The following is a 26,360-nucleotide window of genomic DNA, read 5'->3' as shown; positions in this document are numbered from 1 at the left end:
ATTTCCTTCAAGAAATGACTAAACGTGTGGAAAAACTCCACTTTTGTTGCCCTTACTCGGCATAAGCAGTAATAATGATTTTGAATGAATTTGCTGAATAATTTACAAGGTCTCTAAAACTGAATATGACCTTGGCATGTGATTCTAGCTGCAGTATGAAACTTAACATGCTATTACTTCTGGAAAGCATGTTTGGACATTGCTGGGCGCTATTGACTTCTTTTCTTAATTATTTAGTCCAAGAACGAAAGTTCTGGCAACGTGCGTGAAAACCGTCTACAACAGCATCTGACTCTGAAAATCAAATACATTTGCATATTAAACAAGACTCCAAGATCTTACTTACATCAGGAGCACACTCGTGATGGCTTCAGGCCACCTTCAATGTTACGAGCACCCTACTGAATATAAAACCAATCATAATTTACCTAATGATATCCTAATCTTTTGTAACTGTGTTTGTGGCTTCCAGCTTGATGATTTGATCATTTAATGTGTTGTTTTGATGTTCTCTTTTTAGGAAGAGCCATTCGTAATGGTTTCTGAGAATGTGTTGGGAAAACCGAAGAAATACCAGGGATTCTCCATCGACGTTCTGGATGCTCTGGCCAACTACCTTGGATTTAAGTATGAGATATACGTGGCCCCTGATCACAAATATGGCAGTCAGCAAGCAGATGGGGCCTGGAACGGTCTGATGGGAGAACTGGTTTTCAAAGTAAGATATATTGTGGTTATACCCTTATAAATATTTATCTTTTTTGCAGTAACCATGTATTTGGTGTATTGATTATCATTGGCAAGATAATTTTTTTCTGTGTTGAAACCATGCCTGATTTAGTAGTTTTGGGAAGTCACGTCAATAGGCAGCAATGTTTGCATCGACTCTGTCCAGTTATTTCAGTCATGCAAGACTAAGTATATACTTGAATGGGGAAAGGCAGACAGTATCTCTTAAACCACACGATCAAAAATCACAATTAAACAACATATTTTGGTAACACTTTACTTGAGAGGGTGTCATAAGACTGACATGACACCTTCATAATCATGACATGACACGTGCTTTGAACAGGAAGGAGATTTTATGCATGTTTATGACAACTGTCATTAAGTGTAATTTGTTCAATTATGATTTTTAATGCAAATATGACATTGTATCAGATATCTTTGTTATGACAACTTGACATAAATCCAATACATCATAAATTGTCATAACAACTTAACATTACCAAGACAACATAACTGACCACTTTTTACCAGTGATACAAATTGAATTTGCCATTAAAATGTCATTAAGTGTTAATACTCTGTCATATAGTTTATAACAGCATCATTAATATTTTTCTTGACCTCAACTACACTGAAAAAAAATGATTCATTGAATATAATCAATTTTTTTAAGGTAAGTGGCCGCAATCAGTCTATCTAAGCTACATTGAAACAAAAGTTTTATATTTTATTTTACGTTACTAATCTTTTTTGTTTAAATGTAGCATAAATACATTGATTGCAACCACTTACCTTAACAAATTGATTCAATTCAATGAATCATTTTTTTCAGTGTACAGTGGTACAAATATAATAGCAACATCATGAATATTTTCAGTTCATAATGTGTTTTTTTTTAAGTTCCTCCACGTGTTTAACAAATAAAATCAACAATTTAATAATAATAATTTAAATTAATAATTTTATTGATTAATTAATAATATTTTATTGCATTTGGAGACTGATTCACCTAAAATTAAATGAAAACAGTACAATAATGGTTTAATGCAGCGTTGGATCCATATAACTGCAAATTTAATTAGATTAAATTAAATTAATTAAATGTTTTGTTAGTTTTTTCTTCTATGACAGAAAATTTCAGAACCCTCTGTGTGAGGAAGAACAAGTTATGTTGACAGTTTTTTTATGTATTGTGCACATACATAAAGTTAAGTATAATATTTTGACTTGTCTGTTGCATTGTTGAGGTATTTTAAATTATTACAGTATTTATTACCACTTAATGACATTTTAATGACAGTTTAATGTAATGTTAACCCATAAAGCTAGGTAGTTTCTTAAGTTTGATAATTATTCATGTCATGTTTTTGACAGATTTATGACAAGATGTATTGGTTTAGGTCAACTTGTCATAACAAAGACATCACTAACAATGTCATCTATGGATTAAAAATGACATAATTGAACAAATGACACTTAATGACAGTTGTCATAAATGTGCATAAAATGTCCTTCATATTCATGGCTCGTGTCATGTCATGATTATGAATGTGTCATGTCAGTCTTATGAACACCCCTTCAAGTAAAGTGTTACCCATATGGCTAACCAAAAATTAAACCTGACTTCAACTGTACCGTAACTTCACTACAATTTTTCAGTTTTTTTTAGCTACTAAAACATTGATACTGTAAAATAATTTTGGGGGGGCACCTGCTGTACATTATACAGTGCCTTTGTATTTTACATTTTATTTTCACAATTCAAAGCTCATACATGATTTTGATGATGCAGATTATTTTAATGCAGTCAGCACAGTCTTTGACCTGATACCACATTATGACTACTACTGTATATAAGCCACCAACATCTATGAATTAAATTGCATTCCTACAGTATATCTTATAAATTTACAGAACAATTTCCCTAAAATTCCAAAATAGTCTGAACTGCTTTGATAAAGAAGAGCACAGATTTCTTACATGTAAACAAAAAAAAATGCTATCCGCTGGCAGAAAAACAAAAGGGAAATCATGCAGCAGTGAGAGGTCAGACATACACTTTTAAGGGCCATTACCCAGAAACCCCTGCTGCTTTTCATTCCACAGCTCTTTACAGTTCCACGACACGCCTTCATCCCTACTGCTCTCTGTACTGTGAATGTTTCTCATCGCTGGTCGGTCAGGGGGATGGAAACGCCAGCCAGAGTCTATTGCCGCTTATCTCTGTTCCCAGAACGATGAACCAAAACGGAAGAAAAACACGAGCGAGCTTTAATCCCATTGTTGCGGTCCATGTTAACACATTGTTTTCCAGCGACTTTAAATGAAACAACAGACCTTTAATGTTTAACTGCAATTTGGCATTTCAGCTAAAAAGTTGATTTGGTCTGTTTTTGGATTTGTGTGTTTGCCTGGTTAGCATGGTGCAGTCAGCCTCTCCTGGTAGATGCTGTAACTACATCATGTGGCTGAAAGCCATTCAAAAGAAGATGCACATTCTGATGGAATATACATTTTTGTAGCGATAGATAGATAGATAGATAGATAGATAGATAGATAGATAGATAGATAGATAGATAGATAGATAGATAGATAGATAGATAGATAGATAGATAGATAGATAGATAGATAGATAGATAGATAGAGTATTAAATACACCTAAACATGCAAGCACATTTAAACACAATAAACCATTTCCCCATGCTAGGCTTTTGTACTAAGAATAAAGTCCAAATGCCCATACTAGATAGCTTTTATACAATAAATGGCCATTTCTGCTCATTTAAGCATTTTGTTACCTTAACAGACCATGAAATTAGCAGCTTTAGTGAGCTGTAAATTATTTGTATGAGTGGTAGAGTAAAGTGACATTAGGATGTATTGCTTACATTACGTACTTGTCTTCTTTCCTCTTACACAAGCTTGGCTGATATGTCATTGTTTAATGCACTCATTTATTAAATCATCAGTGTTTTTTTCAGCTACGACCAGCTGCTTACAACCCTGAAAGCTGAGCTCAGAAAAAGTGTGCAAACGTGGCTCATGGAAATTCATAAAATATTGATAAACATTGTTTAAACTGTTAATCCATGGCCACTGTTTATAGCACAAGACATGGAAATGACATGCACATATTAACATGGATGCAGTTCGTGGTCATTTTGTTGTTCGTTTCTCGTTTTGTTTTGTAAGAAATCATTTATATTATCAGTATTTTATTATTTTATTACAAGCGTATCGGCATAGCATCAATTCTATGCTACAATCTGAAACGTCTGTACTGCAGTTTGGCTCTAGTTATAAAGCAAGAAGTCCATGACAAAGGATTTCATGGTGAAACAATGAAATGTGAACCTGTTGTGTGGATTAGCATGTGTGTAGTGATCCAGGGGTCGGATGCTTCTCTAACCTTGCTCAAACACTGGGGTCTTATGGGGCTCTCTGATCTCTATAGGTGGTAAGGCAGGTTAATGGGAGTCAGACTTTGTCTCTGGACCTCTGATTATAAAATGCTTTTGTGCTGCAGATGATAATGTCTCTTGACAGGATCTGCCCCACTGCTCCTGAGCTCAACTGGTCGCTGTTATTTCGAGAACTGCCAGAAGTCCCACAAAATAGATGTTGTTTTGCATTTGAAAGCCTTTGGTCCTGGCAACAGACTGCACTGCCCTAAACTACATAGGAGGAGTTTTCTTTTAATAATGTGTTTGGGGATGATATAAGGAAGACTTCATATTTATTGATATATTACGCTATTATTATCATTATTATAAAGCAGATGTGTTCTTTTTAAAATGGGTATTGAAGCTAAATAATCAAATAAATAAATAAAAACAAAAGCCGATTTTTAAATTTCCTAAAGAAATGCATATAAATAACCTTTAAAGGGATAGTTCATCCAAAAATCTAAATTCTGTTATCATTTACTCACTCTCATGTTAATGCAAACCTGTATACATTTCTTTGATCTGATAAACATGAAGTAAGATGTTTGTAAACAAATTTATCAGAGGCGCCATTGATTCTTTTTTTTTTTACTATGGAAGTCAATTTTTGACTGGTTTGGTTACAAACGTTCCTCAAAATAACTTCCTTTGTGTTCATCAGAACAAAGAAATTAATATAGGTTTGTAACAACATGAATGTTCATTTTTTCCCTTTTAAGGTTAAAACTCTTTTCAATTAAATTTATTATTATTTATTTCTACAACATTTTTTCAAAAGTTTGCATTGTTGCAGATCAACTTGACAGGCAGAATATACATAAAAAAGAGGCTTATGGAATATATATAATACATGGTACTATTGCAAAAAAACTAGGGCTGTTTTAAAATAATTTAATTTAATTTCATTAATTAGATTAATTAGTTATGGGGAAAATAGCGTGTTTAAATTTTTAACACATTTAATGCACCCGATCAAGCCAGCGCTACATAGTCACAAAGGTTTTTAATTTCACATATTTTTAGGCCTTGCCAATTTAAATATTTAAGAACAAGACACGAAACAGATCTCAGCGTAGTGCTCACAAGCACTCACCAATGTCCGATTCACGATTTTACATTTCCTTTGGGTGTAGGTGTGTATTAGTACATGTTAATGATATGCAAAAAAAGGTATATACCCCAGAGTAAACGATGACGCGAGATATCATCTCCAACGTAAATCTCTTTTCTTGGACTACAACAAACACACGGATTGTAGGCAACAGTTTAATTCTTGGGATTGGTGTTGTAGACAAGGCCGACATTATCATAATTCCTCCCGCTTCGGACTCACAGCCTGTATGTTACTCCTGTTAGCATTGGATTGTGCGCAAATCTTTTAAACATGGTAAGGAGCGTTACATTTCCAGCTGACGTCAGAGGAATTCAGACCAATCCCAACATACAGATCAGCTGGCCAATCAGGGACACGCTTTTCAAATCTGTACGTAAAAAATGTGGAAAATAATGTGTTTTTTAACCATAAACCACGTGAACACATCGTATTATACCAAACACACAAAATAACATTTTTTTAGCAATGAAATAGGTGCTCTTTAGAAATATGTTTTTATAACTTCAAATCACATTATTTTTTACAGTGTATGCAGTATATTTTACATTTAATTAAAAAGTTATTTTATTTAATTTGAAGGTAATTTCTTCATTTACATGTCAATATTTATGTGCGATTAATTAGATTCATTAATTAGCACATTGTTTTTTATTAGATGAAAAAGTTGAATTGTTTAACAGCCCTATAAAAACATGTACATGAGCAATATCATCTGTGAAAACCTGACGGTCTGTAGGTTTGCAATCGGACTCAAAGTGCTAATTGCGCTTTGGTCCTCTGTTCTTTTCTTTGCAAATAACAAATATCCAGGGTTTTTTTTGTGTGAAATTTTGCTTTTGTGCCTATTTTTTTAGATTTTAAATTGCTCTCAAAAGGTTTTTCTTCTGTTAGGTTGCTCCAATGAATCATTGCATGGTTGAGCTTTAATTTGTGCTTTCTCTGTGTGTTTGCTTGTTTGGCAGAGAGCAGACGTCGGTCTCTCAGCCCTGACCATCACACCCGAGCGGGAGAGCGTGGTAGACTTCACCACTCGCTACATGGACTACTCTGTGGGTGTATTGCTGAAGAAGGCCGAAAGGACGGTGGATATATTTGCATGCCTGGCCCCCTTCGACCTCTCCCTGTGGGCTTGTATAGCCGGCACAGTGCTACTAGTAGGAACTCTTGTGTATCTGCTCAATTGGCTCAACCCTCCTAGACTACCAATGGGCTCGGTCTCGTCCACCACTCTATACAACTCCATGTGGTTCGTCTACGGCTCCTTCGTTCAGCAGGGTGAGTGCACGTGAGCGTGTGACGATGTGCGGTGCAAATATGTGCTGGGGGAATAAAGGAAAATTCAAGAGGGAGAAACAGATAAGGGGACAAAGATAATTTTAAGTACTCTCTTGCTTTTGAAAGCTTGTGTGTAATGAGAGAGGTGTGTGAGTCAGGAGATTCGTGTATACTTGACAAAAAGAGAAAAATACAGATAGTGGGAGCCGAGGGAAGTTTCAATTATAGGTAGATCAAATCTGGTTTTCTTTTCAAAACCCCTTTGCAACAGGTCAAAGCTGGCCCTTGGACAAAAGATGGAAAGATGAAAACTGACATAGGGGAGGGGAGGGGCAAGCTTCAGAAAAGAAAGATGGAGGAGAAAAATCAGCGTATTTCACAGAACACAGTGTTGGCAGGTGTGAGAGGTTTTGTGTGTAATTCAGTGTTGATATCAGGAATTAGTTTGGCATACCTACGGGGGGTTTGACTTTTAAGCTGCTCAAAGATTTATTCTCATTAATGTTGATAACCAACATGTCAAATGTAACCACACTTAAAAATAATAATAATTAGTTATAAACTAAAATAGTTCTTATAGAGAATAAATATTTTCAGTTTATCAAACCATCTGTGTGTATTTTTGTAAATGTTTACAAAAATCATGTCTGTTTTAGGTTTAATTGTTTAGTTATTATTTTGTTTTTTATTTTATTGAGCAAAGCGTTTTTTGAGTTTTTGACCTAAAGCAATAGCTTTAATGAATGAAATAACATATTATTTATAACCTTAGTTATAAATGACGGGTAAACTCGACTGATAGGTAATTTATAAGTCTTCGGTAATATAAATATAAATGTCTTTAGAGTTTTATAAAACCAGGACACTAGGGAACTGATGAAACAGGTTGCTTTATGAAATGTGCGCATCAAAGTTACTTTAATGAGAAAAGCTTGACCGGCTCTTGATTTCATCAGTCTATTTCAAAAGCTAGGATAAAAGTTTACATTCGCTTTTTACTGCTTAAATACAATTAAATATTGAAATGTTGAACTTATTACCTTTATTCACGTATGGCATGACACTTTGCATTTTAATAGAGTAAAGTTTTGACACTATACCCTCTCTGAAATACGATATGTCTTTTTTTGTACTTTAACAATATATAAATACACACAGAAGGGTTGTTTTTAGTTGTTTCTTGAAGGTATGGATTCAGGTGGAGGCTGGCTTGGTGGGATAGGATAGCATATTGCAGTTGATGAAGATTTGTGGGATGCACATCCAGGGCACGAAGCACCCATTCCACCACGTCCCAAAGATGCTCTATTGGGTTCAGATCTGGTGACTGTGGGGGCCATTTTAGTACAGTGAACTCATTGTCATGTTCAAGAAACCAATTTGAATTGATGGTGACATGGTGCATTACCCTGCTGGAAGTAGTCATCAGAGGATGGGTACATAGTGGTCATAAAGGGATGGACATGGTCAGAAACAATGCTCAGGTAGGCCGTGGCATTTAAACAATCCCCAATTGGCACTAAAATGGGCCAAGAAAACATCCCCCACATCATTACACCACCACCAGCGGCCTGCACAGTGATAACGAGGCATGATGGATCCATGTTCTTATTCTGTTTATGCTAAATTCTCACTATACCATCTGAATGTATCAACAGAAACCGAGACTCATCAGACCAGGCAACATTATTTCAGTCTTCAACTGTCAAATGTTGGTGAGCTCGTGCAAATTGTTAGCCGGGTTCTACCAGACTCTCGTACATTTCATTTGTACAGAGAGTCTGGCCTCTCTCCATTGAGAAACGTTAAATTCCTTGTAGGCAGGTTCTCTGTTAAAGTTCAACACTATTGGATCTGCCTAGAGTCACTCAGGATCTGCCATAGCCAATCGCTAACGTGTGGTCGTGGTGTATATCATGCGCCTAAACCGGCCGGAAACAACAAGTCCGAATGATCAGAGGATTGTTTAGAAATTGTCGCTGATTGGTCCTACAAAAATTTGATTTTTCTCAAAAAGCTAGAATAGACCGAAATCCCAGACGTAGTACTGAAGGAAAATGAAATTGAGCGGAAGTGCTTAGGAGGGCGCAGCCAGGCTAGCAAATTGTAGCCTCTCATTCCTATTTGTATTGGAGATGAGTGGTACCCGGTGGGGTCTTCTGCTGTTGTAGCCCATCCGCCTCAAGGTTGTGCGTGATGTGGCTTCACAAATGCTTTGCTGCATACCTCGGTTGTAATGAGTGGTTATTTCAGTCAAAGTTGCTCTTCTAACAGCTTGAATCAGTCGGCCCATTCTCCTCTGACCTCTAGCATCAACAAGGCATTTTCGCCCAAAGGACTGACGCATACTGGATGTTTTTCCATTTTCACACCATTCTTTGTAAACCCTAGGAATGGTTGTGCGTGAAAATCCCAGTAATTGAGCAGATTGTGAAATACTCAGACCGGCCCGTCTGGCAACAACAACCATGCCACGCTAAAAATTGCTTAAATCACCGTTCTTTCACATTCTGACTTTAGCTTGGAGTTCAGGAGATTGTCTGGACCAGGACCACACCCCTAAATGCATTGAAGCAACTGCCATGTGATTGGTTGATTAGATAATTGCATTAGTGAGAAATTAAACAGGTGTTCCTAATAATCCTTTAGTAATCCTTTAATAATTCAAATTTGAGTTTACAGTTGCAATGATTTGCATGAAAAAATGATTAAGAATGGGTGCACAGTTTTGCATAAACAATGCATTTCCTTAAAAATTATGTTAGAGAGAATTATTACAGTAAAATATAGAGCTAAATTGGATAAGTTTTTTTTTGGCAAGCACTTAATTTTCCATGGTAAGGTTAATATTTACATATAATTGCCTTTAACCAAAAGTCAGTAAATACACATGAACTGGTTATAATGGTTATTATCATAATAAGACAGCATAATTGCTGCTTTGTATCCGTGTCCACTGCAGTTCTAATTGCAATCTCTGCTTCTTTGTAAAGCACCCTCATTATGTTGAAAAATCAGTTTACTAATTTGATTTCATCAGACAGCTGAACTGCTGCTTTTTAGGATGAAAATTTTAAATGGAGATGATTACACTACATGCTATGGCACGGATACTAGCAAATATATATTCACACAAATTCACAGTGTGCTTACATGTGTGTTCCCCCCACACTTAAAACATTGCTACCCTGCTTTTGTCTTGTTGCCTTTGTTTGATGTTTTGTGGCTGGTTGTACAAATACATCAATTCTCTAAAACGAGAGTGGGAGAGAAGGTACACACTGTAGCTGGAATGGCATAGCTAGAGTCTGTCTCTTTGATGAGTCACTTTCATCTGTCTCACAAAGACCTTTGCCTTTTCCTATGATGCTTTCTGAGGTTTTGTGTTATATATCCCCTTAAATGAACACCTTGCCTGTCACTCAACTTGTAGAGCATGACGTGCACCGTGCCAAGTTTAAAGTTTTGATTCCCAGGGAACGCAAATACTTTCTTCAAATAAATTAAAGTCACATGCTGAGTAGCCTCAAGGACTTTGTTGATTGAGAATCTTTTAAATTTTTTGGTAACTCCTCTATTTGCATTTGTCGTTAAAACATGTAGATTTGTAAGTAACGTCAAGCACCCGATGTCTTAAGCTTACCAAAGCATTCAAATTACTTAGCTTAGAAAAAATATTTGCACTGTAAAGATCAGTAAGTTGCCTACTGATCTCTTAGTAACCTTTCTTGCATCTACTATTGCTTTCTAATGCACTGTAATTCACTGCGCTTATGATCTAAATCCTCACAAAGTACACTTTGGTACTGTAATATAACACCACAGGAATTGTAACACAATACAAAAGATTACGTGGAATGAGCGGAGATTAGATATAGAGTTAGTGTTAGTGCCTGAAGGTACAGCAACTATAATGTTTAACTGTGCAAAGTGACAGTGCATCAGTACATTTTAATGCAGTGTGTTCTTTTGCATTGTTACATTTGTGTACAGAGTGTTTTCAATTTGCCACCATATTAAGCTAAATGGAGATAAAAGTTCAAGTTAGGTCGAAATAATTAGCTGTGCTTGCAAAGGCAAACATTACTGTTTCTATTGTGCATATCTAGGTAAACAAACCACTAAGCCTTCAGCGTGTAACTCATCCCACACATTTTTGCTGCAGACATAAAATATACCTCAAATTGTGTGGCTTATTAAGAAAAAGGTGCGCTCTTCTTTATTTATAACAAGTGGTTGGACTTTTGGAATTTTGAGTTTTTAACTGGTGAAAATAAAATAATGAAAAAAGTTGCACAGAGTTATATTGAAGAATGGGCCACATAAGCCATATCTGCACTGTAAAAAAATCATTGTTGCACTTACACTGTAAAAAATACTTTGCTGCCTTAAAAATTTTTGTTAAATCAACTCAGATTTACAAGTCATGTCAACAGAGGTGAGTTTTCTTATAAGTCAACTTAATTTTTTAAGTTATAACAACTCATCTCTAGTCAAGATAAATAATAGTAAGTTGAAATGACTTGTAAATCCGAGTTGATTCAACAAAAAAAATTAAGGCAGCAAAGTATTTTTTACAGTAAAAATTCTTTGTTGCATTTAAATTTTTAACTTTAATAAACTTTTTACAATTAATTTCAACTTTCTTGATAATAAAAATAAAGTTGACATTACTTAAGCTAATTCATTCATTTATTTCTATAATTTATAGCAACTCTTCACTAGTCAAGTTGATTAAACTTAAACATTTGGTGACCAGAATATTACAGAAGCTTCAGGTCTGTTTTGACTTAGGGGCGGGGTGCATGATTTTTGAAAAAGACTTTGGAAAAAGGAGTCGGGCCGAGTACCAAAACACACGTGTAACCAATCAGCAGTAAGGGGCATGTCTACTAACCAACATTGTTGCCTGCTGGGTTATGTATGGGTGGGGCGGGTCTATCAAAAGAAGGTCCAGATTCTATTGGGGTAGGGGCGTGTTGGTTTAGGTGATTCAAATATAAACAATGGCTTTCAGAGATCATTCACCCCACCTTTAACACTACAGAAAGAACAAGAAAGCACATTGTTAGTAGCATACCAATGTCCTGACAACCATCTTTATTATTCTGGCAACCTTCCTCATCCTCCTGGCAACCATCCTCTTCATTCTTGCATTGTGGCAGAAGCTTTATGATACGCAACTTATATTTTATTAAGTAAATGTCAAATTGTATTTTTGTATTTTCCTAAAACCAAGTTATAGTGATTCTTGACAGTTAAGAGCGTTCTCTGTGCGCCAGATGTATGCATTCTGGGAAGTGCCACTCAAGGGTCACCACCTGTTTAAGACATGCGGAAATGTAGCCCAAAAATAGGTCATTATATTCACTTTATCACTTTATTCTTGGCTGGAAATGTTTTTTTTTTATATTTTACCTGATAATTAACATCATTACATTATAATATTGTACAGAAATATTTTTAATGTGTACATAATCCCTGCTTTATTCATTCCTACACTTGGCAGACGCTTATGTCCAAAGCAACTTAAAGTGCAGTACAAGGTATAAATAAATAATATGTATGATAATATATACAAATTGATTATATATAATCAATTTGTGTTCCCTGGTTTCGAACCCCTGACCGGTCGCACTGCTAATGTATTGCTTCTGAGCTATACAGTAACACTGCGCAATACAGGAACATTCATTCAATGTTTCATTTTCACAAAGTCAGAATTCAAGGATTGGTGGAAGCAAGAGTTAACCACTGAGATCGTGTTAATGACCCTGACAATACACAAATGCACTGTAAAAAATACTTTGCTGCCTTACATTTTTTTTCAAAAAGTCATTTCAACTTACTATTATTTATCTTGACTAAAGATGAGTTGTTATAACTTCAGGCGAGTTGTTATAACTTATAAAATTATTAAAAAGTATTATATTATTATTAAAAGTATTATTTATTATTAAAAAGTATTTTTTACAGTGTGGTTAGTGAAGTAAGGTTTACGCTGTATTGCCGAGGGCTCAACAGGGATGTAAAGGCTGTTCTTTGGGGGTTTTTCCAGTAAAAAGTTGTGAGGGAAGATATCTTTACGAACCAATATGTGCAATTAATTAATGCATTAATTAAATTTTTCCAGTAAAAATGTATTAAAATATAAACAAGTATCCTGACGTTTAAGTTACATTGTAGATGTTCTGCTGTCTTTTATCCCACAAAAGCTTTCTTGTATTGTGTATCTGGAAGCAAGAAAGTCTTGTTATGTTAAGAAGTAGGTGTCAATGAAAAAGTGGACATTTTAAAGACTTGAGGTTTACAAGGTTTTGGCAGATACGATAACGCTATAATTTTGGTTAATTAAAAAAAAAATACTAAAGTGAAACAGATTGCAGAGAGGTGGAGAGAAAAAGAGAGAGAGAAAGATAAGTGACAGCTTGAATAATCCTGCCTTTTAAGTGTTTTGCAATTTATCCATTTCTTTTGTTCACCTCCAGCAATTTTAATACTACCTTTCCAGATATTGTGGACCAGCACACGCAAAAAACACATAGACACCCAGTTAACGTTGTGCTGTCTTCCTCCCCAATTGCCTCCAGGCTGCATTTACACATCTCTGCTTAACTCCGCCCCCAAATCAATCCTTATACTGCATACATGTCATTAACTTCATGTCTTGCAAATTTTTCATGTCAAGCAAAAATATTGTCACGTCACCCAATTTGCGTCATTTGCATCACCCCGCATGAGTATTGTGTCTTTGCATTAACTTTCTATTATCTACTCATGCAAACCATCGAATTTGCGTTTGGTGTGTACGTCCTATTGCATGCACACACACACACACACACACACACACACACACACACACACACACACACACACACACACACACACACACCCACGCACACACTAACAAATGTGTGGTATCACAATGATTATAAGGGCCACGGGCCCCTATGAGCGCTTTCATCTCAGCTCTCCCTTCTTATTCCTTTCATCTTCATTCTGACTGAGCTCCCCATCGCGCCTCTCCTCCTCTATCAAGTCTAAAATATGAAAAGCGCAGTACTCCAACATCGTAGATTCACTCACTGTCTTTTTTCAGCCATGCCATACGTCAGTCTGAAGAGAGACACTATAATGGCTTTGAAGAATCCCCTTTTTGTCTAATACTTAGAGCGGTATAGAGAGGAGAAGAGAACAAGTCATTTTTCCTATTCTTGTGTTTTTACCACAAGCCCTTTGCCTTATCACTGACATACAGAGACCCATTGCTTGGGCTCCTCAGTAAGATGCAGGATTTACTCTGTCTACCATAGCTTTAATCTGTACAGCCATGGGCAAGAAAAAAACAACACAGACAGTTGCAGGTCTTAGCAATCGCAGCATTTGAGCTCTTTGACAAGGAAACAGAAATAGACAGGAAAGTCAAGCCCCAGATGACCCGACAGTCAAAAATTAGACAAACTGCAAAGATGCATGTTGGAGAAACTGTGAAGAAATCCTGTTGAAATGTTGCATGGATTTTGGAGGTGGCCACTTGGCCCTCTTTGTGTTTTATTTGGTTTGACAGTTTTTAAGTCGCAAAGCAGTTTTGCCACAATATCTCTATGGTGTCTGAAGACGGAGTAGAGACAGTTTTATATATTGTATAAAACGTAGGTATATGGTATGCCCATACTGTAACTGCATACATAAGGTACTAGTGTTGTCACGGTAACAAAAATTTAGTAGTCGGCATAAATACCAATAAAAAAATGGTTGTGTACCAATTTTGGAACCAAACCAAAACACGAAACCATTCTAATTAAACACACAAATTTATTAATAAACATTAATGTAAAATAATAATATAAAAGCATCAAATATAAAACGTATTTGTTGCTAAAAAGTTTCTGTTTATGCGGTGGTTCCTGTACCTAAGAAAACCTGCTACTGATTACTTTTTTTTAGTACTGACTTGTACTGAAGACCCTGTACTTTTGCCAACCCTATAAGGTACCTATAAGGTATTAATGTATTTTTATAGCTTTTTTTGAGGGAGCATGATGCAAAGTTTGTCACAACATGTATGTAGCCAGTCATGTGTGTGGTTCGTAATTTCAAAATATGTGTTCTGCGCGTGTCTTGTCAAAATAAGTGCCAGCTGCAGACGCGTCTAAAGGGTTTATGATAAAAGAGACGCTCGCGTTATTGTTAAAGGAATATTTCATTTTCGTAAAAGAAAAATTCAGATAATTTACTCACCACCATGTCATCCAAAATGTTGATGTCTTTCTTTGTTCAGTCGAGAAGAAATTAAGTTTTTTTAGGAAAACATTGCAGGATTTTTCTCATTTTAATGCACTTTAATAGACACCAACAATTAACACTATCCCAAACGAGGCATAAGGGTCTTATCTAGCAAAACCATTGTCATTTTTGACAAGAAAATAACAAATATACACTTTTAAAGCACAATTTCTCGTCTAGATCCAGTCGTGATTTGCCAGCGTGACCCCACGCAATACGTCATGACGTCAAGAGATCACAGAAGACGAATGCGAAACTGCGCCCCAGTGTTTACAAGTGTGTTGAAAGAGGACCATTCCTATGTTGTTGTATGTCAACTGATACTAATTAATGTCTTTGTGTCAGTTTATTGTTTTTCAATGGTCCGCAAATGTGCATTTTATATATGTAACACGTGACCTCCCTACGTCAGTACGCATTTACGTTAGGTCGCGCTGGACCGGATCTAGACGAGAAGTTGTGCTTTAAAAGTGTAAAAGTGTTATTTGAACAAAGAAAGACATCAACATTTTGGATGACATGGTGGTGAGTAAATTATCTGGATTTTTCTTTTAAGAAAATGGAATATTCCTTTAAGGGAGTGTCTTGCGTGTATTTTGTGAACGCGAGCGTCTCTTTTATTATAACCGGTTTTGACGCGTGTGCAGCAGCCACTTATTTTGACAAAACACATGATGCACATGGTTCACATGACGCAACAAACACATATTTTGAAAACACGAGCAACACACATGACACATCGAACACATATTTTGAATTTGCGCCCCTAGGATGAGCAGTCACGAGCCGCCACTGACTTATATTGCAAAGCCATTACAACAATCATAATCAATTAGGACACATTTTAATTAATCTGTATAAAAAATTATTATTGAAATTATTTTTAATGTGTCTCTTAAAGTATTGCCAAATACATTGACCTAACAGCTAAGATCACTAAGCCTTTTTTAACACTTCATTAAAAAATTAGGCATCTTATGTAGCAGTATCATTTCGATACTTTTTAACAACCTTCGTGTTGGGTGCATGCACATTAAAACGCCTCCGCAGCTCGCAAAGATTTCGAAACCGAGCAGATCTCTCCACTGACCATTTCTGTCTCTCGCACCTGAATGTTCAACCGGTTTCATCATCCTCCAACACTGCTGTGCATAAGAGTAACTGTAATGCATGCATTACTGGAGCATAACTCAGCACTATAGGATTCCTCAAACATAGTGTGAGTGTGTGAGGGAGATTAGTGTATAATTTCAGACCTTGCTGAGAATCGCCACTGGGCTCCAGCAGAGCGAATCAAAGTGGAGATGTAAGCCACATCACAGCAGTGCTTCACAGTACACAGCCCAATGTGCTGTATATAACAACACTTGTGCACTGCATACTCACGGAAATCAAGACAATGTCAATATGGAGTACACAGGAGACGCATAGTGTACAAAAATTAGGGTGCCAAAAATTGACATCGAAAGAATTATTCTCCAAAAAGAACCTTTCAAATCAAAGGTAGTTCATTTCTTTCTCACCTTATTATATTAGGCGGATGTTAGTAGCCTACTCTTCATACCCAGTAGTCTCTTGTCAGGGCTGTGATTCTTGTATAATTGGGGCAGATCTTTTTCAAGTGGATACTGTTACACAGCTATAAAAGAATAGAGTGGCAGGAACAAAGACGAAAAGTGGAGAGAGGTTGAGTGATGTCGTACGAGGGGGAGGCGAGTCTCATCCACACACTTTCTCTCCTCTCACTGGGAGCCTCGTGTAGCCTGTGCAATAGATTGCTCATTTCCAGCCTCACCCTACATTTCTTCTTTCATTAGTCTGGCCTATTTAGACAGCCTGAGAGGGGCCGGCGCCCTCGGCCGCCTGGAGTCGTAATTATTAGTGACACGCTTAGTCTGCCCCGCCTCCCTGCTGACCTCATCTAAAGGAGTATGGAGGTGTTGGGGGGATCTTAGCTCTTACATCTTATTTGTTTCGTCTTATCTATAAGTTGGCGATACGACACAAAAGTTGCACAGAGGGAGAACGCGGGGCGATTAGTTATTCTGCCTTCTCTTCGATAAAGGTCACTGTCGTCGGGGTGGGTGGGTCGATTTCAATTTGTCAGTGTTTTAAGTTATTTTCGGCGAAGAAAAGCCTATTTCACTTAATCAGATTGAGTTTGAACAAATAAATCCTTTCTGATCAATGTACTTTTAAACTTTTTGACTACAGTTTTCCTTCTAAACGTTAAGTCTGATCATGTGTTTGCATTGCTTTAATAGACCGTCTAAAAGGTTGCTTTAGCCTAATTTTAAGCTGCTTAAAAGTACACATACTTGTAATAAAATTGACATACGTTTCTGTGGTATTATTTCAAATAGACTCACTGTACGGTCATGCTTAAGGTCTCTTTATGTAATAAAGTTTTTTATATTATAGGGGTGCGCGGGGCAAAAACTAACGCGGGGTTAGTTGTAACACGGACTGTTTACATTGTTGCACAAGATTGAGCATTTTGTTTTTCCGGTATTTTTTTCATGCTGCCAAAAGACGATATCCCGCAAATTTTTGGAAATGTATAATGTTTTTCCAGAGAGTTATGGATGAATGTACCGAGCCCCTAGGTGACATTGGAGTAAAAAAAATTAAAGTTTAGTTTCATGTGCTCACGCGAAGCCATGTGCAGAATTTTTTTTAAAGTTTAGTTTCGCGTGCGCACGTGAAACTTTTTTGTGCGCACGTGAAACTTTCGCTTTCACGTGCACACGCAAAACTAAACTTTATTTAATTTTTTCTCCATGTCCCCTTAGGGGCTCCGTATGAACAAGTGTTTTGGTGGCATGTAAGTAATTTTTAATGTGGTTTTTTTTTTTGGTTTCTAAGTTGGGTGTGTAAGATACCAAATCCAATGCTGTGTCATATTAATCAGTGTCTTGTTGACTAAAACATAGCATTGTTTTAAAATATGTCTGAAGCTCTTAGCAAATTTTGTGGTGGGCTTGAAAATATTTTGACCCAGCAGGGTTAATTGTAACGCTGTGTTACAACTAACCCCCTCAGCACTTACGATATGAAAACCGCTAACATTAGCGTAATTCTTGCCGTTGTTTTAAATAGGCTACACACAAATGACTGCTGGCTGCCAACAAAATAAATGTGCCTGTCTTATCAAAAATTGTGTGTTACATTTATTTTTGTTCATATCTTTAATATTGATTGAATAAGGTCATGTCAAAGATAGAAATCATATTGAAACTAATGGCTAAAATCAGACTTTTCCGAATTTGATTTTGAAACTGTAGTATGGTTATTACACACTGGGTCACATATAAAAAAAAATGTCATAATTGTGCTGCTTTTTCTCACATATTTAGACATTTGTATCCATTTATAATTTAACTATTGTTAGAAAAGGGCTGAATGAATGAATACAGTGTGGATACCTGTCTATTATAGACAGATATATAAACAATATCCAATTCAAGTATAAAGACAAAATAATGAAATATTTGCCTGCAAACTTAATTTTTAGCAAGTGTTACAACTAACCCCCCCACCTGTTACTATTAACCCCACCTATGGGGTAAGTTGTAACATTTGCACTTCTGTCACGTTTGGTGTAATTGTCCAAGAATGATAAGTAATAGAAACAAACTTCATGTTCATTTGTAGCAGAGATCTGTGTGTTGCTTGTGTAAAAATATAATTAATCAAACTCAACTATTTTTTGAACGATTGAGCCGAAACCAGAAAGCGTTAGGTTGTGCCCCTCTCTCCCCTACTGAGATCTACTTATAAAGTTGACTGTTACTTATTTCGCTGCATTTTGAAATGTCAAGTACTTTTCTGCCATTTTCATTCTTCCAATGCCTCTAGTAACAATACATGCTAAATAGTTTTGCAGGTCACGTAGATGTAATTACAGTCAGGGGAGTCATTTAACATTATATTATGCTAGACACATAACAACTTACACAACAACATCTGAAATTCACCCTTAACTCGACTGGTCTGTAGGTTCAGTAGTGCAGTAATTGATTGGGTGGATGGTTCTCAGTGCTTTGACATTAGTGAAGGGCACATTGGGGTTAAATGGCGTTTGTGAGTCAAAGTGTGTAAATGAGTCATAGTCTGTGTGGCATAATAAACAAGTGAGAAAACTGTGTCAGTATGGTTCAGCAAAAATGATTACTGATGGACAGAGGTGCTCAGCTTTGCTGTGTGTTTGGCACTGACTTGCTCTCTTGTGAATACATAATTTACATTTTCAACCTTTGGATGCAGCTAATGCTTGGATCTCATGATCTTAAAAGGTTTTGCTTTAAAGGCTTATGGCTAAATGCTTGACATATTTTATAAGCAAATTACAGTTGCCTGGGTATGAATTCTGTTAATTTATTATGCATGAGTTGGACTACATAAAGTAAGTCCAGCATTTATGCAAACTCTTTCCAGAAAAAGTATCCAAACCCTTATGAAAATTAACCAAACATAAATGCTGGGTTATTTTATAATTTAGCGTTGGATCAAAAAGGGACAAACCCTGCCGTTGGGTTAAATTAATCATAGATATGTATAATAAATGCTAGATGTCTCACCCGCACTGCTGGCCAATGGAGGTCGACGTCCGCACCTGGCGGCCATCTTACCTCAGACAGCTCGCTCACTTGTTGCATTGTGTTTTAATGGTGCATGTTTTTAAACAAGGCTTTGAACCGGAAAACCAGAAACTTTTGATGTTTTGCAAGGAACAGAAACAAAACCAGAAACTTTAAAAAAATATACGTTCCGGAACAGAATCGTTTATTTAAAATAATGGTAACCGGTTAATACCGTTATTTTTTGCCTTTGACAAGATTTCTGTGCAATGCTCTGTGATGTTCACTTCCAGTCGTCGTTGACTCATCGGAGAAACGAGAAGCTTGCCACCAGCAAGTAGCCTACTCAAGACCAAGTCTCTAATGCTCAATCATAAGAGGTAAATATCTACCAAGTGTCTCAAGATGTTTGTTTTTTTAATACTAATTAGTGGTGTAACGGATTGCAGTTCATCCGTGAGCCGTACAGATCACGACCCACGGTTCGGCTCGCTTGCGATTCGCGGATTAATACGCAAATTTAAATAGGGTGAAAGTTGATCATTTGCAGATGTTTCAAATACATTTGGCAAATAAAGCACTGAAAAACAACGTAATTTTCACTTTATGTAGAGCGACTCTTTAGGCTACATCTTCTTCCCGAAGCATCATTTGGAATTTGTCCTCTGTCTGTGTGTGTGTGCATGTTTAAGTTCACTCAACAAATGTAGTTGTCAGAATTACAGTTATGCTGCTTACATAATGTAGTCTTTTTTTAATGTTTGATGACAAGATAGGGACTTAAGGAAAATTATGTTGACTAATAATTTAAGTTTAATGTCCTAATGATCAGCCTACCTATTTGTATGTCCCACAGCTGACATGGAACGTTATGAACTCTTTCACCGCAAGTGTTTTTTAAAAAAGTTGCCAGCCAGCGCCAGCGTTTTTCATGATTTTCACAAAAGTTTAATGCCTTCCAGAAAATGTTCTTCTTTACATATATAAACATACAATATACCAAATGAAAGAACAGACCCTCTGCTTTCAAAAAAAAAAACATTTCAACCTACTTTCAGTAGTTCTTTTGTAATCAGCTTTTGAATATGGGTAGGTTTCTGCAAAAACACCAAATTTTGAGCAAAAAGCAGAGATAATTCCATTTTTGTGACAGACTTTTCATAGAGATCCCATTCAGAGTGATCTTTAAAACAACACGGACATGCAGCAGCTTGCCATAGGGCAATACTTCCGGGTTTAAAAAGTTGTGGAAGGGATAATAGCGGTATTGCGGAAAGACGGAAATACTCGTCATTGGCGGGGAAGCTTTTTCTCTTGATTGACGAGATATCTCGTCAATAGCGGCGAAAGAGTTAACCGGTTCGGGAACTTTATTTTTTTGTTCTAACCGGTTCAGGAACGTCAATTTTAGGGTTGAACTGAAAATCGGAAACGTTAAAATACTGTTTCTGTTCGGAATGAACCAATTGGGAAAAATTCTGTTTCAAAGCCCTGCTTTTAAATAACCATAACTTGCTTAATTTTCTACCGATTTTCAAACGATTTGGTTTGTTATAAACGTCAGAGATGTACCTATGACTCTGCATACAGTACTTATGAATAATTTTCATGAAACATGTTAAAGCATCCAGAAGTATAGCCACGTTAATAGAGTTTGTAAGAAACCAAACCATTTGAAAATCAGTAGAAAATGGAGCAAGTTATGGTCATTTTAAAGCACATGCACCATTAAAACACAATGCTACGAGTGAGCGAGCTGTCTGAGGTAAGATGGCTGCCAGGTGATGACATTAGAGACTCCGCCGTAACACATAGCATTCATTATACATATATATGAAATTTGACCAAACAATGGGTTAAAACAACCCAGCATTGTGTGTTGAAATAGCCTAGCATAAGTTGAATTGCAACTCAACTGCAGGGTTTGTCCTTTTTTTTTTTTTTAAAAATGCATTTTTAGACTGCATGGTTTTAATACAATCAAAACAAAAACACCACCAATTAATGCATTACTGTATTAACCTGTTTAAAACAACATGGTTTTGCAAATCAATTCAACCTACTATTTTAGGTTTTGACTTGTGATTAGTTGACATAAGTTATAAAAACAAATTTAATTTGTTAAGATAAAGTAACAAAAATATACAGTATGTTGATTTAACATAATTTTTTTTACAGTGTATGGTTGTGCTATAAACATGGTTTAACTATGGTATTTGTAGTAAAATAGTATTTTTCATACATGGTAATAAATAAGCCAAAAAATCATGAATGCTATACTTTAACTATAATAAAATCATTGTTAATTTTTGTAAAGGGAAATATTCACGCATGTGTTTTGAAATTAGACCAAGCTTGTTATCTAGGGGAGAGATGAAAAATCTCAAATATAAGATTTAATAAATACTTTTGGTCACTAAGTTATTAGATATTGAGAAAATATCTAATAAAAAACGAAGCAGGTGTGTCTAAATATTTGACTATAACGAAGTAGGTGTGTCTAAATATTTGACTATTGTGTGTCAAGCAGACATCATGTGTTCTTGACATTAATACGTCAGTCCTACCCTATGATAGTTCAGATGTGTAAGTGTCTCTGTCACATACCATGAATTTTTAACTGTATTTTGGGCAGAAAGTGTACGCCATTGGCATTAACTTGCTCTTGATGAATTCTGTCACATCAGCACTGTGTGACTAAGTGAATTAGATCCAAACACCATCCAGGAAGATTGAAAATGGTCAGTGACAGCTGGCCTTTCTGGATAGATAATTTATCTGTCAATCATCTCTGCAATTATAGCAGCATTCGTTCAGATCAGGCCGTGTAGAAAGTCTGGCTAACTTTCAACTCAACTGAGAGTCAACTTTGATGCTGCCGCACCTCCTCCTGTAAGCCAAGATCAACCGGAGGACAGAAGGAGTTTTTCATTCATTCACGGCTCTTCTTGGACCGGCACTCACACGAGGAGCTGGGTGTGTTGTCTCTAACCTTGGGCTTTTGAGTTCATAATTCATTCTTCCCAGCCAGCACATGAATGACACAAATGACTCATCATAATGAAATAATCAGACTCTGTAAATGAAAACTCTTTTGGAATTAATTCATGAGGTTCTGCATCCTCTGCCCTCCAGTTTCTGATTAAATGAAATGAGAAAAATTGACAGTGACAAGGAGTGGATTAAATATTAACCACACACCAACTGACAGAGCGACTTTAGCTTGTGTCAGTTAGCTTGTTGATTTACACGGGCATCCTTGTGGCGAAAACACCAGCGAGAATGTTGCTGGAATTTCATATGTGATGTCATGAACAATTCGGTTTGCCTGTTGAATTGAGTCAAAGCCGTTTGCAAGATAAAGTATACCGAAATAATTGAAGCAACAGAAAAGAACATATCGCAATGGTTTGCAATAACTGAATTATTTTAATACTTTTAAAAGTTACGTATAGTCAAAGTTTAAGATCGACGCAGATACCAGCGAGACAAAGAAAGCATTGCATATATATATATATATTTCCCTTCTGTATTAAAAACAATAGCCAATTCTCCTCATAAGTGAAAAGATAAACTAATTGTTGTTGTTATAAAACCCTTAAATTATATCACATTTATTGATTTTGAAAATGAGAAACAAACAAAAATGTAAATGGGGAGTATCTGCTGAATCAGTCATTTCCCTCTGCCTAAAAGGTTTTTTATTTTGCTCAAGTCATGAAGGAAGATTAGTTTTTTGTTTGTTGATGGTGTTTTTGCTATTGTAAAAACTAAAGTCTTTTACTTTAACTTAGAACTCTGTTTTCTAGTGAACTACAGTGATGAAAAATAAGAGTGCTGCGTTTGTCCGTAATGCAATTCTAAGGCAATGCTTTCCACTGGCGAAGCTGCAGATGACTTGTCTCACAGCTGTGCGTTGTATCCGTCGAGATGATCTTGTCTGTTGTAGGCATGCATAATGTATTGCATCTCCTTCGTGAGTACCCACTACACAGACTGAAGGAGATCTCTCACAGTGCAAACTCACTTGTTTTCTATGCATTTCAATATCCACTTGGGTCAAGTGTATATTTAGGATGCCCATTGTGTGGGTAAGTTGTAAATAGTCTGAATGCATCTGCATCTTCATATTGAAGTGGTTTTATTCTGTACTTGCTTAAGCACTATTCGGACGGGATTCGTTTTTTAAACGACGTTTGAGTTTCTATGTGTCCCCCATGACGTCGGACGGGACTAAAATTCTTAGGCTATTCCAGAGATGGGAGTGTCTGTTTTGTGCGATTGGGCATTGCAGATGATCATATGCTCTGTATATGCATGTTTTTAAAGGGATAGTTCAACTAAAAATGAAAATGTCATTAATGACTCACCTTCATGTCATTCCAAACTCGTAAGACCTCCATTCATCTTCAGAAAACAGTTTAAGATGTTTTATATTTAGTCCAAGATCTTGTTGACCCTTCACTGAAAATCTAACTATGAACATCATCAAAGTAGTCCATGTGACATCAGTGGGTCAGTTAGAATGTGTTGAAGTATCAAATACATTTTGGTCCAAAAAAAAAATTACGACTTTATTTAGCATTGTCTTCTTTTTGTTTTCAAACTTAGAGCGTGCGTCTCCCTCAAACTGTAAACGAAGCCCGGGTGCACAAAAAAACATCAACAGCTGGGGCGCACTTGATAAGACGTCAGCAACGTTGTACGTTGTACGATTTATGTTTAAGTGCTATAATTGGGTCCCCATAGCTTTTATCAACTTAGAAAATGTAAAAAAAAGGATCAACTTAGTTTTGGTAAACCATTCTCCACAACCATGTGAAAAAATAGGTCATTGAAATATGGCTCCCCTTGTGATGTCAGAAAGGGGATAATTCCGCCCCTTAATATGCACTATCCAACCACGCCACTGCCATTTAGTGCAGATATCAGCTAATTTGCATGTTAAAAGACACACCCAAAACGGCAAATTTTTGCTACGTACTCTGGGGACACCAAAGATTTATTTGACATCTTAAAAAAGTCTTGTGAAATGTCCCCTTTAACAAATCAAAATAACTTAAAATACCCTCTAAAGTAGCCTACGTGTTTTATATAACTGGCTGCTTATTATAAAGCCAAAAAAATGAAGAAATCATGATTAATTAACAATTGTGGAGTTAAGCAAAATAAGATTGAGTTTCTTACCTGATACTGATATTAGAGTGGCCAGTCTTAACAGAGTATGATATTTGGCTCGTATTGATTTAATTATTTTATTCTGCCGAATAGAAAAAAACATCCATGGTTAGTAAGACCTTACGGCAGATCATGTTAGCCAAAACACAAAAAGAACTGCGTTTTCAAAAGAAATTACTGTTACACACAGACATTCACATTCAAACGGGATTCAATTTCTCGGAGGACCTCGAAGTTCGGCGAAAAACAGTATGTAAATTGCTCTGGAAATTTAGGAAATTCTGGAAACTGACTTGCCGCTGACTTGTTTTTTCACCTAGAACGCAAGTAAATGCTTCTTTAAGCACTTTTATATTTGAAAGAAACGCGCAAAATAACAGGAAATTACTAAATTAACATGTATATTTACAGCAGGTCTATTCGTATTGGATTAGTATTACCTGAGGTAATTTCTCCGGACCTTTTTACAGAAGGTAAAAGTCGGCATAATCTTTACTGACATTGTCCATAATGATTACTGACATGAGCATTCAGCACTGAGAAGCTCTGATAAAAATTGCTATGTAAAACTAATCCCGTCCGAACAGTACTTTAGTCTACTGCATGCTTTAGTATAATGGTATTCTTATCTTTTTAAATTATATGTAATATTTTTTTCATATTTAGGAGTCATATTTTTAGTATATTTAGGCCTGTTAGATTCACATTATTGGTCACACTCACAGCAAACATTTTGTGCAAAAGTTTTATTGATAACAGCACATCTGCCTTCGCCACACAAATAAGAGATTCGTCTGTCCATGTGAGCTGTATTAATAGCAATGTCAATGTTTTTTTGTCAATGCTAACTAAGGCTAAAAAGAAAATTCTGAAAGAGCATGCAACTGCCTGAAATATAACATTTATGAACGCCGAGGTGATAGACTTGTAATGTAATCGAGCTAGACATACTGTAGTATATCATTCCTGACAGCTTGTGTGGATTAGCAGGTCAGCCATGTGTTTTGTAAACACCAGTTTATAGACAAAAACAAGGTCAGGTTGAGACTTGTCACTTATCATTTTAGAAAATACAGTTTCAACTTGTTTAATTACATTCTTTTCTGACTTTTAAATCGAAAAGGTCACATACAGCCACACACGTGGACTTAATTATGCATCCATTTCAGGGATGTACAGTGTGGTGTTGTATGAACTTGATGAGAAATGTTTTCTGTCAACAGAATATAAAATGTGGCCTTATACTATGTATGTTGCAATGTACTCCTACATTTTTTTTTTTATTAAATCAAACTGTGCGCGCCGACGCATAATAGCAGTTCGTATGGGATCACAAATGTATTACTTGACAATACAGTAGGATGTGGATTCATATTGTCAATTGAATGGCAGGCTTCTCCGTGGGAAGATACATTAGCATAGTTGCAGCAGTGTCATGCTACTGAATCTGTTTTAAAGCTTTATTTTGCAATTTACAATATTTCTTGACCTGAGACCTGAGAAAGTGGGTAGGACGGTTATTCTCATTTTGTATGTGTGTATAAAACGAACATTATTTCAGTCTTGCCCATCTTGTAATATCCTGACTAAAAGCAATTATTGGGTGAATTTAAATCTAATGGACTCTGTCTGTAATATTCAACTGCTCGGCCAGTGAAACAATGATTTAAGTCTTACCTCTGAAAAGGCAAAGCTAATACATTTTCTGGGACTTGTTGCTTATCCCTTAAAGTCCGAGAGTAAATGCTG

The 26,360-nt window shown here is 36.2% G+C and overlaps 1 protein-coding gene across 6 annotated transcripts in view; it reads left to right on the top strand.

Annotated features, from left to right (window-relative positions):
• grid2 (glutamate receptor, ionotropic, delta 2) overlaps positions 1–26,360 on the top strand; it is a 485,524-nt gene that overhangs the window by 384,956 nt on the left and 74,208 nt on the right. For all 6 annotated transcript variants that reach the window (XR_008634267.2, XR_008634268.2, XM_055168104.2 and 3 more), the window contains exons 10-11: positions 521–718; positions 6,255–6,567. Coding sequence is in view for 4 of the 6 variants with exons in the window: in XM_055168104.2 (XP_055024079.2) it covers positions 521–718; positions 6,255–6,567 (511 nt within the window). In the remaining 2 variants the exon portion in view is untranslated. The remainder of the gene's footprint in view (positions 1–520; positions 719–6,254; positions 6,568–26,360) is intronic.

This window comes from Misgurnus anguillicaudatus, chromosome 5, assembly GCF_027580225.2.
Source record: "Misgurnus anguillicaudatus chromosome 5, ASM2758022v2, whole genome shotgun sequence".
NCBI classification, from domain to species: Eukaryota; Metazoa; Chordata; class Actinopteri; order Cypriniformes; family Cobitidae; genus Misgurnus; species Misgurnus anguillicaudatus.
The sequence above is the reverse complement of the archived record's forward strand: the minus strand, read 5'-3'. Positions and strand labels throughout refer to the sequence as shown.